This window comes from Cricetulus griseus, chromosome 6, assembly GCF_003668045.3.
Source record: "Cricetulus griseus strain 17A/GY chromosome 6, alternate assembly CriGri-PICRH-1.0, whole genome shotgun sequence".
NCBI classification, from domain to species: domain Eukaryota; kingdom Metazoa; phylum Chordata; class Mammalia; order Rodentia; family Cricetidae; genus Cricetulus; species Cricetulus griseus.
Genome location: NC_048599.1, coordinates 119,697,773 through 119,711,676, shown reverse-complemented (window position 1 = coordinate 119,711,676; position 13,904 = coordinate 119,697,773). Strand labels below are relative to the sequence as shown.

Here is a 13,904-nt window from a genome sequence, read left to right as displayed (position 1 = left end):
AGAATTGGGGATGCTTTTTGTCGCTTAAGGCTAGGAAAAGGAAGGACAGTGACAATGGTCTGTGGCATACACAGTGCGCATCCACCAGGTGGAGTGAAAACTGCAGCTTGTGTTCTCTTGAAGTGCTAATTTACTTTAAGAATTGGGTGTGGAGTGACAGAGAGTAGAGAAGGTCCATGGGCACCCTACCTAGTCCTCTGGCAGGCATTGTCTGACATTGACCAGTGAAATCACATACCAATCTTTACATACATAATAACTGAACAAACACATAAAAGTGTTTAATTAATAATTTACAAAACAAAACAAACAAAAAACCCAACCTTTTCTACTGAATGACCTCTGCCCTGTTCCTCAGTTTTTTGAATATTCTTTCAAAATAAAAATTATACAGATTTAAGGATTACCACTTGATATTTTGGTCTACAGAAGCATTTTTAAATGGTTGATATATTCAAGTTAATTAAATATTAAGTCACATAGTCATGGCCTTTGTTGGTATTAAGAACTTAAGATCAAACCTCTTAGATACAAACATACAGGTCAGCTTTCAAATGTGTGGTCACAATCTTTCATCAGATCACTGCAACACACACTGCCATAAAGTACTCATTCTCCATGGTTACTGAATGCTCTTCTATAGTGGAGAGAAAGAAACAATACACAGATTTGCTGCATTTTATTTTGTTCTAGTTTCAATGAAATAATGGGTATTACCTTTTAATATAGTATCTGCATTAAGATTAAGTTGGTTTGTTTCACAAAAAAATAGATATAATGAATATAGAGTTAACATTAGTGACACAATGAAAAAAGGACAAAATAAAGTAAATGAATATAGTTTATAGATTAAAAGGAGGAATTAAAGTGGTGAATAACTGATATGAAATTCATAAGGTTAAATAACTTAATAATTTTTAATAGATAAATGCTGACCAACAGCAAGCCAGAGCACGCCAAAGCAGCAAGTCGAGAGAGCTCTCATCCTCCTTGTCTGTCCCTTTAAAACCTTTCCCATGTCACCCTGACATCACCTTGACCACCTTGACTTGATGCGTGTGGTTGGGCACACCTGTAGCCATTCCTTAGGAGGCCTGGTTATGGTGTCTCCCTACAAGGAATGTGTGTCTTTTGTCTTTTAATTAATTTTTATTTAAATAAAAACAATCTTATTTTACATGCCAATCTCACTTCCCTCTCTCTCCTGTTCTTCCATGTCCCCCATTAACCCTCTATCCACTCCTCAGGGAGAGCAAGTCCTCCCATGGGTGATCATCAAAGGCTGTCATACATTTTCGGCAAGGCCTAGGCCCTCCTCTGTGTATCTAGACTGAGAGAGTGTCCCTCCGTAGGGAATGTACTTCCAAAGCCCATTCATGCGCTAGGGATAAATACTGGTTCCACTGCCAAAGACCCCATAGAGTGTCCCTCCCTCAACTGACATCCACATCAGGGGGGCCTGATTCAGTCCTATGCTCGTTTCCCAGACTGGGGTAGGTGAGCTCCCACTTGCTCAGGTCAGCTGTTTCTGTGAGTTTCCCCACATGGTCTTGATCCCTTTGCTCATCACTCCTCCCTCTTTACAACTGGATTCCTGGAGTTCTTGTCAGTGTTTAGCTGTGAATTTATTGTTGTTTGAGACAGGATTTTACTGTGCATATTGGGATGGCCTGGATGTTACTATAGTTAACCTAGGATAACCTCCAACTCAGGGAAATGCTCTTGCTTCTGCCTCATAAATGTTGAGGCATAGTCTACCATACTTTGCTGATTTTATTTATGTATGTTAATCCAGATTTTCTGAGTTGGATTTAAAATTCCAAATAGAAAATGCTGGCTTAAAAGATATACCTACACACACACACACACACACACACACACACACACACACACACACACACCACGGGGTAGCACTTAGTGATTGTGAGTCTTGGTTTAAGCCAGTAGTTGTTGAGTGTTGGACTCTCTTCACATTGTTTGTATAAATTTACTTGATGATAATGATTATACTATCCCATTTTGTCACTGGTAGGCTAAAAGTGATGGGAGATTTTGATGAGGTAGAGAGTAGAGGAGTAAAGAAAATGCTGGAATGAACAACTTTTCAATTACTGAGATGGCTTTCTCACTTCATTTAGTGATGAGCTGCCTGGAGATAGAAGTGAAAAGATGATGAAGCACAAGGATGCTGTTTGAGCATTTCCACGGGGTGGAAAGAGCTATGAACGTATCAGATCACAACTTTTGTTCTTATATCCACAGTATCTTTTGTAATGTAGAGCTTAATGGATGTTTATTTTCAAATATAGTCATGAAAAAAATGTTAGACAATATGTATATGAATATTCTTACCTGAGTATATTTTAGAAGGTTTCATTTACTGGGTGACACTTTAGGTTGTTTTAAAGGAACAAGTTATCAATAAGCATGCTCAGTTTGAATTTATTGTATGCCAACACCTTCCATATTTCACTGAATATTTTTTAATTGCTTGTGAAAAAGCAACTAATTCTAAAAATATTACATTGTATAATATATTATCATAAATGACAGGAGATATTAGGTTCATTTTATTTCTTGGAACTGGAAATATGTTGATTTTCTACCTCTTTAGAATATTTTATGGTAAAAATAGCTTAGGGTGAGTATACTACTACTCCTGCTCCAGAAGTCCTCTGTTATTTTTCTTATTCCATAGTCAAATGATTTAAAATTACACAACACAAATAGCGACAGGTTGAAAAGCTTACAGAGGAAATGACCACCTGCATATTCTATTTAGGGACACCTACTTACACAAAATCTCACAAATTGTTTATCAATCATATCTTTTTTGAACTGATGGCCTGTGTGGTAAAATCTTGGCTCATCTGAATTTGTAAGCACATTTAAAATTGTTTTTGCAAATAGCATGTTGTAAAATTAATGATAATTTTCATTCGATTCCCCACTGATCCATCTGCTTGAGGCCAGCAGCAAAGCAGGACTTCATGCTCCATCCTAGACTTAGCAAGTAATGTGTAAGTTTTAATACACCCTTTGGGGATTTTGGACACCAAATTTTTTCACTAACATATAGGATATGTAAACAAAGTAGAAGTCATAATCCTAACCTTCCCCTGAGTGTAGGAATTGTTTAGTACATTCTCAAGTATAGTGAAAAGGTTGTGTATTAGAATTTTAGAAGAGAAAAATAATATCAGTCTTACATGTTTTGAAACTGTACTTACAATTGTCTATTTATACTTCTACAAGTTTTTGAGTTATGGTTCTTTTTTAATAAAACAAATAATTTTTTTCAAAAAATTGAATTTGTCTGCCTCTATTATATTTGGTTCTCCTAATTTTTTGACAGTTTGTGAATATTATTTTGGTTTTCTTAGAATTATGAAAATCATGCTGCTTTGTTCCCTGCAGGCGTTAAAATAAAATATTGGTAATTATGCATATTTAACATTTAAAAGACCAAGTGATTACTCACAGCACTTATAAAAATGAAAATTATTTCAGATATTCATAAATCACCTCCTTTGTGAAGGAGCTTGAAGTCCTTGAAGCAGGACAAAATATGAATTTATTACCATTATCATTCTGCTTTGTATTTTCTCAGATGCAAGACGAAAGTTTACCCTGATGAACTTCCAAACACAAGTGTAGTCATTGTATTCCATAACGAAGCTTGGAGCACTCTACTTAGAACTGTCTATAGCGTCATAAATCGCTCTCCACACTACCTGCTCTCTGAGGTCATCTTGGTCGATGATGCCAGTGAAAGAGGTATAGACTATGCTTTCCCCCTGTAATTTGGAACCAATATTATGGTCTGAAGGTAGCTGGGCAATAATCTACATTCTTTATAATGAACCACCTACAAAATTGATACATACTGCATAGTCATATATGCATTTCAGATATAGTATGCATTGTTGATGCACATTTAACTCTGAGAACAATTAAATACTTTCAGTCTATTTTTATATCCTATTTTTCACTAACTATACTCAGAAATCAGCCAAAATGATTTTTTAAGATGCTTTATTTTTCCCAACTAGTTAATACTGAGAATTTATATGACTTGATATGCAGTATCAATTAACTGATGAGATCTTTATTAGTTTATTGCACTTTAAATTCTGTATATGAGATCATAATTACATATGCATATGACATCTGCATGTATGAGCTCAATACTGACCCTCAAGGTTGAATTTCCTTCCTAGGAGTGGTGCCATCCTGTTCTAAAACAGCTCCAAATCTTCCTCATCCATTCTTGTTCCATGTTACAGATTTTCTCAAGTTGACATTAGAGAACTACGTGAAAACTTTAGAAGTGCCAGTAAAAATTATCAGGATGGAAGAGCGCTCTGGGTTAATACGTGCCCGTCTCCGAGGAGCAGCTGCTTCAAAAGGACAGGTCATAACTTTTCTGGATGCACACTGTGAGTGCACCTTAGGATGGCTGGAGCCCTTGCTGGCGAGAATAAAGGAAGACAGGTAGGGAGCCTTGTGTTAAGTCTGCAAGGCTTACACCTGGACCTTTGAGGGCAACTCCAGCTGTCCATCACAATGCCTTGTCCAAGGTTCTATTTTCAGAAGGTTTATTTCATTTGCTTTGAAAAGGCAGCTTTTCTCTTTTTTAAGATGAAAATTGGACTGAATCATGTTCACGATAGGTAGTTGATTATGAAATAATTAAATGATTCAATGAAAAATGTTTTGAGCGTTTATAGCTGAAATAAATCAACCCAGTCTGATAGCATATGTTGCAGGCAATTTTCAAAGCACCTTTGGTACTCCCAATTCCCCCGTGCAGGGATTGCAGATGTTCTTACTTACTTGCTTATGTTATTGGAAGTACAGTGAATACTTTGGTTCTTCTCACTCTCTCAGCAGTGTTCTCTTCACTCCTCCAGTGCCCTCAGTCACATTCTATTTTAACTTCAAGTCAAAGATATTGAAAACACACACACACACACACACACACACACACACACAGAGAGAAGAGAGAGAGAGAGAGAGAGAGAGAGAGAGAGAGAGAGAGAGAGATACTGCTTCCTAAAATAATATCGTTGTTCAAAAAATGAGTAGAGTACATTATAATTATTTAAACACTATTATTCCCACCTGTCAATTTGAAAATTTGAAAAATTAAACTTTTTAGAATCAAAGACCCTTCATGCATGCCTGTAGTTCTTCCTAATGATGATGACATTTTGTAGCTATTTATAAACATGGGTGATAAATTAGTGTAATTTTTAGTACCTAGTGAAGATAACAAACACAGAATGCTATCTATTATGATAAATCATTGCAGAACACCTTGCATAGCCATTCCATGTGCAGTAGAAGAGCTCAAAATTGAAAGTTTTGATTGGATGCTCCAGCAACGGCTACTTAGTGTAAGCTATTTCAGCCACATCACATAAACAGTAGAAGCTGATGATTTCCATGAAGATAGATGGATGCTGTCAGTGAAATGAACCAGAGCAGTTCAAGAAGGAAGTGGGAACCTCTTGGTCAACTGAATACCATACACAGCTAGTAACAATTCCTGTGTTGTACTCTGCCCACTGAGTGAGACTGACAAAGCAAAATTAACTTAGAATGCTGTCAATATATTTTCTGGCAACATTTTGTACATTATACTTTTCCTTTGAACATGCATTTTATATTCAACTTAAAAAATTGTTAATATTTCATTACAGCTATCTATTTTTGTTCTAAAAATTCATTTGGATTATATTTGTCTATGAGGAATCTTTTTCCCTGGTTATACATTTTTACATTGCCATAATAAGACAGTAAAATATGCTTGAGATTATTAGATCTGATTTCTCCTCCTTAAATGTTAATTTATTAAATGCAGTAAAGAGAGAAATGCCATGATTTCATTATGTCCTGATTCACCATGAAACTATTCTGTGGGTAGATGAAACCTTTTAATTTCAGAGAATTTCAGACAATGGGCAATTGTGTGGCATATAAGACTTACATGACAATGAGTGATGATAATATTATGGCTACCAAATAATATATAATTGAAGTTCTGTTTGGCTTCCCACACTCATGGGTGACTTAGAATGCATATGATTACTCTGTCCTTTATAATTAGCTACAACCATTTCCACCTTGAGTAGACCTGAACATTTTCCTTGTAGAGATGATTGACTCTTGGTCCCATAATGAACCACTAAAATCACAAGAAGCCAAAGAATTAGAGAAGCCACTACAGGGATAAAACAATATACCCAATTAAATAACTAAATGAAATATTCTTAGACCAAACAGACTCACAAGAACCTGAAACATCTACAGAATAGAGTAGAACAAAAAGACAAGGATTTGTCTGAAATAAATAAACTGTCTTTATTTAACAAAACACGTGGATTAGATAAGGACAGAGTCTTAGTTCTCTAACAGCCTGCAGATACAGGTATCAAGGCCCTCGTGTCCTTCACAGAAACTCTTTACTGGTACCTATAAACCAAGGTTTTAATTGATGTTGCTTTTTTTTCTTAAAAGGAGTTTTCTCTGGGACAAGTTTCCCTGTACTCTTTAAACTGACTTAATCTATTTGAAATGCAAACCTCCAGATCTAATTTTCTCTCATCCATTTTCCATCTCTCTATGCTATTGCTTTTCAGTGGATTATAGCTAAAAGATGCATAATATCAGAGCAACTTGACTAATCGTGTTGTGGGTGGAAGTTTATGAGAAATAGACCATGTTCATCCTGCTGAGCTAATACTTAGAATACATTTTAAAGTCAGTTTGAAGGTCAATTAGAATATTTGATTAGATTTCACATCACAGCATTAAGGGAATGGTGAGGAAAAAGGTGAGAGAAAATGGATAAAATAAATTAAAGCATGGTGAAGTCATAAAAATAAGTGTTATCATTTCTTCTGTAATCAACTTGAAGAGGCTAATGTAAATTATCACTTATATAAGAATTGGCTTTCATTTTTCTACAGGAAAACAGTTGTTTGCCCTATCATTGATGTTATTAGCGATGATACCTTTGAATACATGGCTGGGTCAGACATGACTTATGGTGGTTTTAATTGGAAACTAAATTTCCGATGGTATCCTGTTCCTCAAAGAGAAATGGATAGGAGAAAAGGAGACAGAACATTACCTGTCAGGTATGTAGCTCATTATTTCCCAACTAGTCATATTATTATTATTCACTTAAACAAGGGACATTATAAATCTGTTTTCAATTTTAAAGAATCTTAGAAATATTTATTATTTATGTACATTTTTCCCCATTAAACAATAATATAAGAATAAGTGACAATACTGAATATAGTTAAAATTGACACTGGCAAACTTGTGTGTTGATATATATGCCAGGTATCTTTGGATTCCTTAAGGTTCTGATATACTATCAAGGAACTAACAGTTGATCATCTTAATCAATGTGCTTTGTTCAAATAAAGACAACAACTCTTGTCTTTTTGTTCTACACTAGTTTCTTATAGTAAAAGAATTATATATGTGTCTATAAATTAAAACTTCTACAAGAATTCTGAATGTCTTGATTTTTCAAGTAAATATAAATGGATGGATTACAATAGAAGTGTTCTCAAATGTGAAAGGACCAAAATGTTTTGATAAATATCCTAAATTTAACATTCTCAAAAGCTGTCTTCCAGCCTGGCAATGTTCAATACTCAGGAGACAAAGGCAGGAAGGTCTCTGTGAGTTCAAGTCCAACCTAGTCTACAGAGCAAGTTTCCAGGACAGACTCCAAAGTGACAAGGAGAAAGCTTGTCTCAAAAAAAAAAAAAAAAGAAAAAAAAAAGAAAAGAAAAATATGTCATCCTTTACAATCACAGAAATAGTCCATAGAAAATTTTTGTGAATTAAATGCCTTTTTTGTTCAAAACTAAACAACTCCTTAATTTGAAATATTTATCAGTGAAATACAACTTACTCTTAATTTTGAAACAGATATCCATCATCACTTTCTACAAAATTACTCATTTAAATAACACTAAAATATCTCTGCCTGTTATGGTTCTCTTTCCTGCAACTAAAAATTGACTATCTAAAAAATACTTACAGAAGTATTGTACTAGATAATCTCTTTAAAAACGAATGTGGACAATCACTTTTCTCTTGAAAAAGTGTATAAATATTGTAATCTTCATAAACGGCATCCATATAAGTCCTAATCTATAGATGACCTGTATGTTAGGGTTGAGGATACTTCCTAATTATATAATGCATTAAACTAAAATAAAATCCTGAGTGGTAGAAGAGACAGCTCTAGTTATATGTTACTGAAAAGTTAAATAGTAAAGATGGTTAACATTTTTAGGAGATATACTACCACAGCAAGAATAAATTAAATGTGACCCCTGATATTTCATAAGGCCTGTCAGTGTTGAGAGTACATAATCTAGCAATTGTAATCTTCACATCTACTCATTGTTGTCCCTTGAGTTAACAGGCAGAGAAAATACAGTAAACCTTCATTTATTAGCAATTCGCTTTTCTCTGTTTTAGTTTTATTTAAATTTATTATCACAATTGGAATAGTAAAGATACAGTACCTAAACTCCTAGTAATAATTAACTGATCTCATTCATCAAAGAAAAAAAGTGATTTAAGAAGCAGCCATTATGCTCATCTTTAGCTAACTAAAATAAAAGGTGAGTCATCTAACACATATTTTAGCTACATGTTGTCTGATTTTGGTGAAACAATATGAGAACCAATCAGATAAACTTCTCTTACTTATTTTCCTTCCTGACTGAACATTATTTCATTTTCTAAAGTAATGAAAGAGGAATGGAGAAACCTCAGTGTCTGCTGTAGTTTGAAGAGTCCTATGGCAAAAGGTTAATTAATTCATAGGCACTGTTGTATCAGCAGGCTGGTAATTTTCATCAGCAGAGCTGTGGTGTGAACTTTGTGTTTCTAATCTATTACTCAGAGATGCTATCATTTTTCTCACATTCATGCAAACAGATAAATCATTCTGTGTATAAAGATAGATATCCTCCCACTTGATTAACAGAACTCCAGATTGCTAAAGTGATCAAAGTGAAGTTGAGGTTTTAGTTGTTTGTAGTAGAATGTTTAATTTAAAATACCGCGTATGACAGAACTTTGTAGTCACTATAATTGGCTAGGCATCATTCAGAAATACAAGTATGCAACTGCAACTATAAAGTGCAACTTAAATTTGTGACCTATACTCAGTCATGTTAAAAGCAATATGTATAGTGGCAATACTATATGATACCATATTATTTTGACTGCTTTATACTTTGGTTCTAGTATTCAGTTCTAAAAGGAAAGACGTACATAAAAGCTAGGTTGGGGTATTTAGTTTTCTTAGGTCAGTAAAGTTCTTTGATTTCATTTAACATTTCGGCTGTCTATAGAATGAAGCAACCAGATTTTCAAGCAGGAGATTATGATCTGGGAACTTGTGTGTCAAAACCTTTTCTTTTTTTTTTTTAATTTTTAAATTATTTTTTATTAGTACAAATTCGGAACAAGCTTGCTTCACATGTCAATCCCTTCTCCCTCCCCTCCCCACCAGTCCCCCACCTGTCCTCCACTCCACTCCCCAGGTAGGGTAGGGCCCTTGACGATGCTCCCCAAAGTCCTGGGCAGGGCCTAGGCCCTCCCCCATGTGTCCAGGCCAAGAGTGCAGACTTTCACGTGGGATGGGCTCTCAAAATCCCTTCTTACACCAGGGAAAAATACTAATCCACTACCAGGAGCTCCCTAAAGTGTGGAGGCCTCCTCATTGACATCCGTGTTCAGGGGTCTGGATCTGTCCTGTGGTGGCCTCCCAGACAGCAGTCGGGGGTCCATGTGCCCCCCCCACCTTGTTCAGGCCTGCTGATTCTGTCAAAACCTGTTCTTTAAATGTGTTTTATTTGCTTAGTTTTAGTGGTTTATACTTGGAAAAAATCACTAACATTGAAGTGAGATATCTAAAATAAATTTGGCACTTGTGGCTATTGAAAACTTTTGTTGCAATGACCCACCCTTAATTCTTGTCTGAACTCAAGGGATCTGAGTAGAACCACTTTATATAAGAGGCAGGAGGCCTAGAACTACCCTTATAACTCCTGTGATTGTGTCTCTGACTCTAAGCCTGAGGGTCACTTGTCATTTACCATCTTTCTTGTGTTTGGAGAAATACAGTTTAGCTCCCCTTTCTCAAACCCAGGTGAAAGAAATATGTTTAATGTCATCAATTTACATAATTAACTTTGGTATCATCTTTTAAGTATGTGACATTCAGTTCAGTGTCTACTTCCTGAGAAATGACTGAGTTTGAAACACATTAAGCTCATTAACTGTATGAATATATGTATATGTTACCCAACGAAATTGATCACCATTAGCAAAATTTCTTCATAATGAAGATAGCCCTGTCAAATTGGGGACTGCTTTATTTCTGGTTTTGTTTCAGTGAGAAAATACCTTGATAAAAGACAACTTTGAATAGACAGGGTTTATTTTACCTCACAAGTACATCATAGCAGGTGAGTCAAAAAAAAAAAAAATCAGAAAGTGAAGCAACTCTTCACATCACATTTATAGTAGAGAGAAGAGAGAAAGGAATGCATGCATGTTCTCAGCTACATTTCTCTACTCTCACAAAGCCCAGGGTCCTGAACTGCACATATTGAGGCTGGGTCTTCACATCAATTGAGACACTTCAGACAATGCCCAAGACATGCTTGGAGGAGAGACTGAACTTCACAGCCTCTCCCTGACACTCTCTGCCCAGTGTTCTAGGTTGTGTCAAGTTAACAATTGAAAATAGAAATCACTGGAATATATTACTCCTTTTTTATTGAACATGAATTTTGAGCAATTTGATTTAGATATTGAGGTAACCATGAATCTCTGTGGAAACACACTTGCTGGTCTCCATGCTGGATCCTGCACATACAAACAGCAATTTCTGCTATAGAGATATTCACTCTTCAATATTGGCCTTATATATTCTAGATGAAGCCTGAGGTCAGAACATGCAGATTGAATGTGGGTGTGTAATAGTTAGCTGTGTTAAAACTATTGCAGTGTATATTTCTGGGAAATGCCTGAGCTAAACCTTACTGGTTGCATTAGCATTTTAATTATGCTCTGTATTTGACCCTCAATAAGTAGTTATAAAGATACTGTTTCCACTTTAATTTCATATTAATTAAAATATATTTCCTTATAGGAGACCTACTGGCTGTTTTTCATGTATTAATTTTCTGCCCTCCACATATTACCTACCATTTAGTTGCTATTAATAATCTTAACATTATTTCTTTCATTCTTATATCCATGATCCTTTTAAGTATATTCTAAGAGTAAATAAAAAATTTAGATGTGTAAGTCTTGCTATAATGATGAATCACACACCTAGACTTAATTATTGGCTTTTATTCAAGACATATTTTATTATTTTTGTATCCTTATTGTTAACATTTATCTAATACACAATTACTTTTCATTTAAGTAGAATTCAGTTTGTCTAAAGCACAGCAAATAAACTTGATAACATGATTAGTAATGCCTTAAATAACAACTGCCATGCCCCCATACAAAAAGTTTACAAGTGCTCTCTCTATCGTATTCTAGTGTGCTATTAGAGCAGTAATGTAGAAGTTATCTTCGCGGAGACATCTGGTATTTTTCTTAACTATAAAAATGAAAGTTATTCTTTCATGCTTGCTTAAGTCATGTAAGGAATTAAAGTGGCACAAACTATTAACTGAGAAATACCCTTGACAGAAGTAAGTTATATTTTAAATGTATTTCTGATAATGGTACATGTATGAATTTCATAGTCAATGTGACAAGAGTCTAAATTCACAAGAAGGCAGACAAAATCTCCACCTCCATCAATGTTGTGTTTCCTTTCAGAGCCTCTCTTCACTTATATTTGTGCATAATTTAAAATTTGCCATACTATTCATTAGTATTTTTATGTCATTAAAGTTAGTGTTGTTATATATTTTGTATTTGCATAGAAAAGTTTACTAGTTTTCACTATTTTGCTTGTTTAGCTCATACCATAATTTATGTTATAAAAATTGACTGAAGATTCTTTTTGTCTTCAACTGTTATTTGTTTACTTTCTGTTTCCTTTTTTATTTGAGATTATGTCTCATTTATCTCAAATTGACTACATGTTTTTTAGTTTATTGTGTACTTTCTGCTTCCACCTACCCAATATTAGGATTATACATGGCATGTGCTATTATATCTGATTTTATGCAGGAATGGAACCTAGGGCTTTGTGTATACTAAGCAAGCAATGGACCAAATGAACTATATGCCTAGCCTCTAAGTACCCTGCCCTTGAGTTACATCTTCAGGCTTTTTATTACACTTTGCTTTTAGATTAAAACTCTTTTGTTTAACTTGTTATCTCTTATTAGTTTTGTCATTCTGACTCCTCAGTGTCATCAGTGACTACAGTTTCTATTTTCTTTATTGTACCAAATTAAAAGTAGATAGTTGTCAGACTATCTAAAGTATGCTTGAAGTTTGAGAAAAAAAAAAAAAAAACAACTAGAGAGGGACAAAATATGTTAATACATGGTTATGTAAGAAAGTACCAAAACTAAAGCACAGGAGGAATGTCAACAGTTTGAGGAATAGGATAAATAGTTTTGAAAGTAAAGTGTGATCTTTGACTGTTGAGCTGTTATCATCCTTGCCTCCTTATCTTCAAATCTAATAAATGTAGTTTGGGGAGATTGTGTGCATTCCATGTTATTAGAGTATTTGAAGCTACATTTCTTTACAGAAAAAATTGTGATTGTATTTTCTTATTTCCCCATAGAGGATATTTTGCAAGATTTTTATTACAATGTGTTTAGATGAGAATAAACAAGGAAATATACACAGTTTTTAGTGTGATTCATTAAACTGTGTGAGATTTATTCACTGAATAATGCTGCCATATTTGTCAAAGCATTTTAATTCAACTGATTCTAATTAGCCCTGTTGCTTATTTTGACATATCTTTATTATGAAATGAAAGTAAGTATGGCAACAACAGCAATAAACCTGTTTGCACCAAATATTAAGCTTCCTTTTGGACATTAGGATATCAAGCTTTGAGTATTTTAGAAAAAGATAGAGAAAGGAAAAAAGGCAGATATTTCCTATATTAGAAGTGAGGCCTTTAAGCAGAACACAAAATATTTCAAATTCTCGACTTAGAGAATGGTTTCTTTACTCACAAAAGGAGGTTTTGCACACTATAACTGGAACTTATTTTTTTTTTTATCTAAAAGATAGTTGTGTTTTCAACCCTGTAAGAATTGAGTAAGTTTCCTTGCCCAGGATCTAAGACAGAATAAACTCTTCTAAAATTAGTAATATCTTCTCCTGAGCCAAGTGCAACTCTATCAAAATCTATGCAAAGACAATTGCTATGCTATGCAATATCCCAGAGAAGTTGCTTTGTCTGTTAAAATACTAAATTGTATTCAACAGCTAACATCAGTCATCTTAAGAGAAGAGCCTTGTGTCTTTTCTTACTTTCTTTCTCCCAGTTAGTTATATTGGACAATGTAAAAAAGAAGGAGAGACAACATTTAGTTTCCATTTGATTTCTGAAGTACTAAATCAAACACAGACATTATATTTGATGTTTTAATAAAATAAAAACACTTGAAGATTTCAGCACTGGGACATTATTAAAGCATATTTAAACATAAAATCTAAAAAAAGTTGTTTTTTTTGTTGTTGTTGTTTTTTTCAAGACAGGGTTTCTCTGTGTAGCTTTGGAGCCTATCCTGGCACTCACTCTGGAGACCAGGCTGGCCTCAAACTCACAGAGATCCTCCTGCCTCTGCCTCCTGAGTGCTGGGATTAAAGGCATGCGCCACCAACGCCTGGCTAAAACATGTTATTTTTAC

At 34.6% G+C, this 13,904-nt stretch overlaps 1 protein-coding gene across 3 annotated transcripts in view; it reads left to right on the top strand.

Moving 5' to 3' along the window:
• Galnt13 (polypeptide N-acetylgalactosaminyltransferase 13) overlaps positions 1-13,904 on the top strand; it is a 635,093-nt gene that overhangs the window by 382,588 nt on the left and 238,601 nt on the right. For all 3 annotated transcript variants that reach the window (XM_027420412.2, XM_035446586.1, XM_027420413.2), the window contains 3 exons: positions 3,611-3,777; positions 4,287-4,494; positions 6,975-7,145. In XM_027420412.2, the coding sequence (XP_027276213.1) occupies positions 3,611-3,777; positions 4,287-4,494; positions 6,975-7,145 (546 nt within the window). The remainder of the gene's footprint in view (positions 1-3,610; positions 3,778-4,286; positions 4,495-6,974; positions 7,146-13,904) is intronic.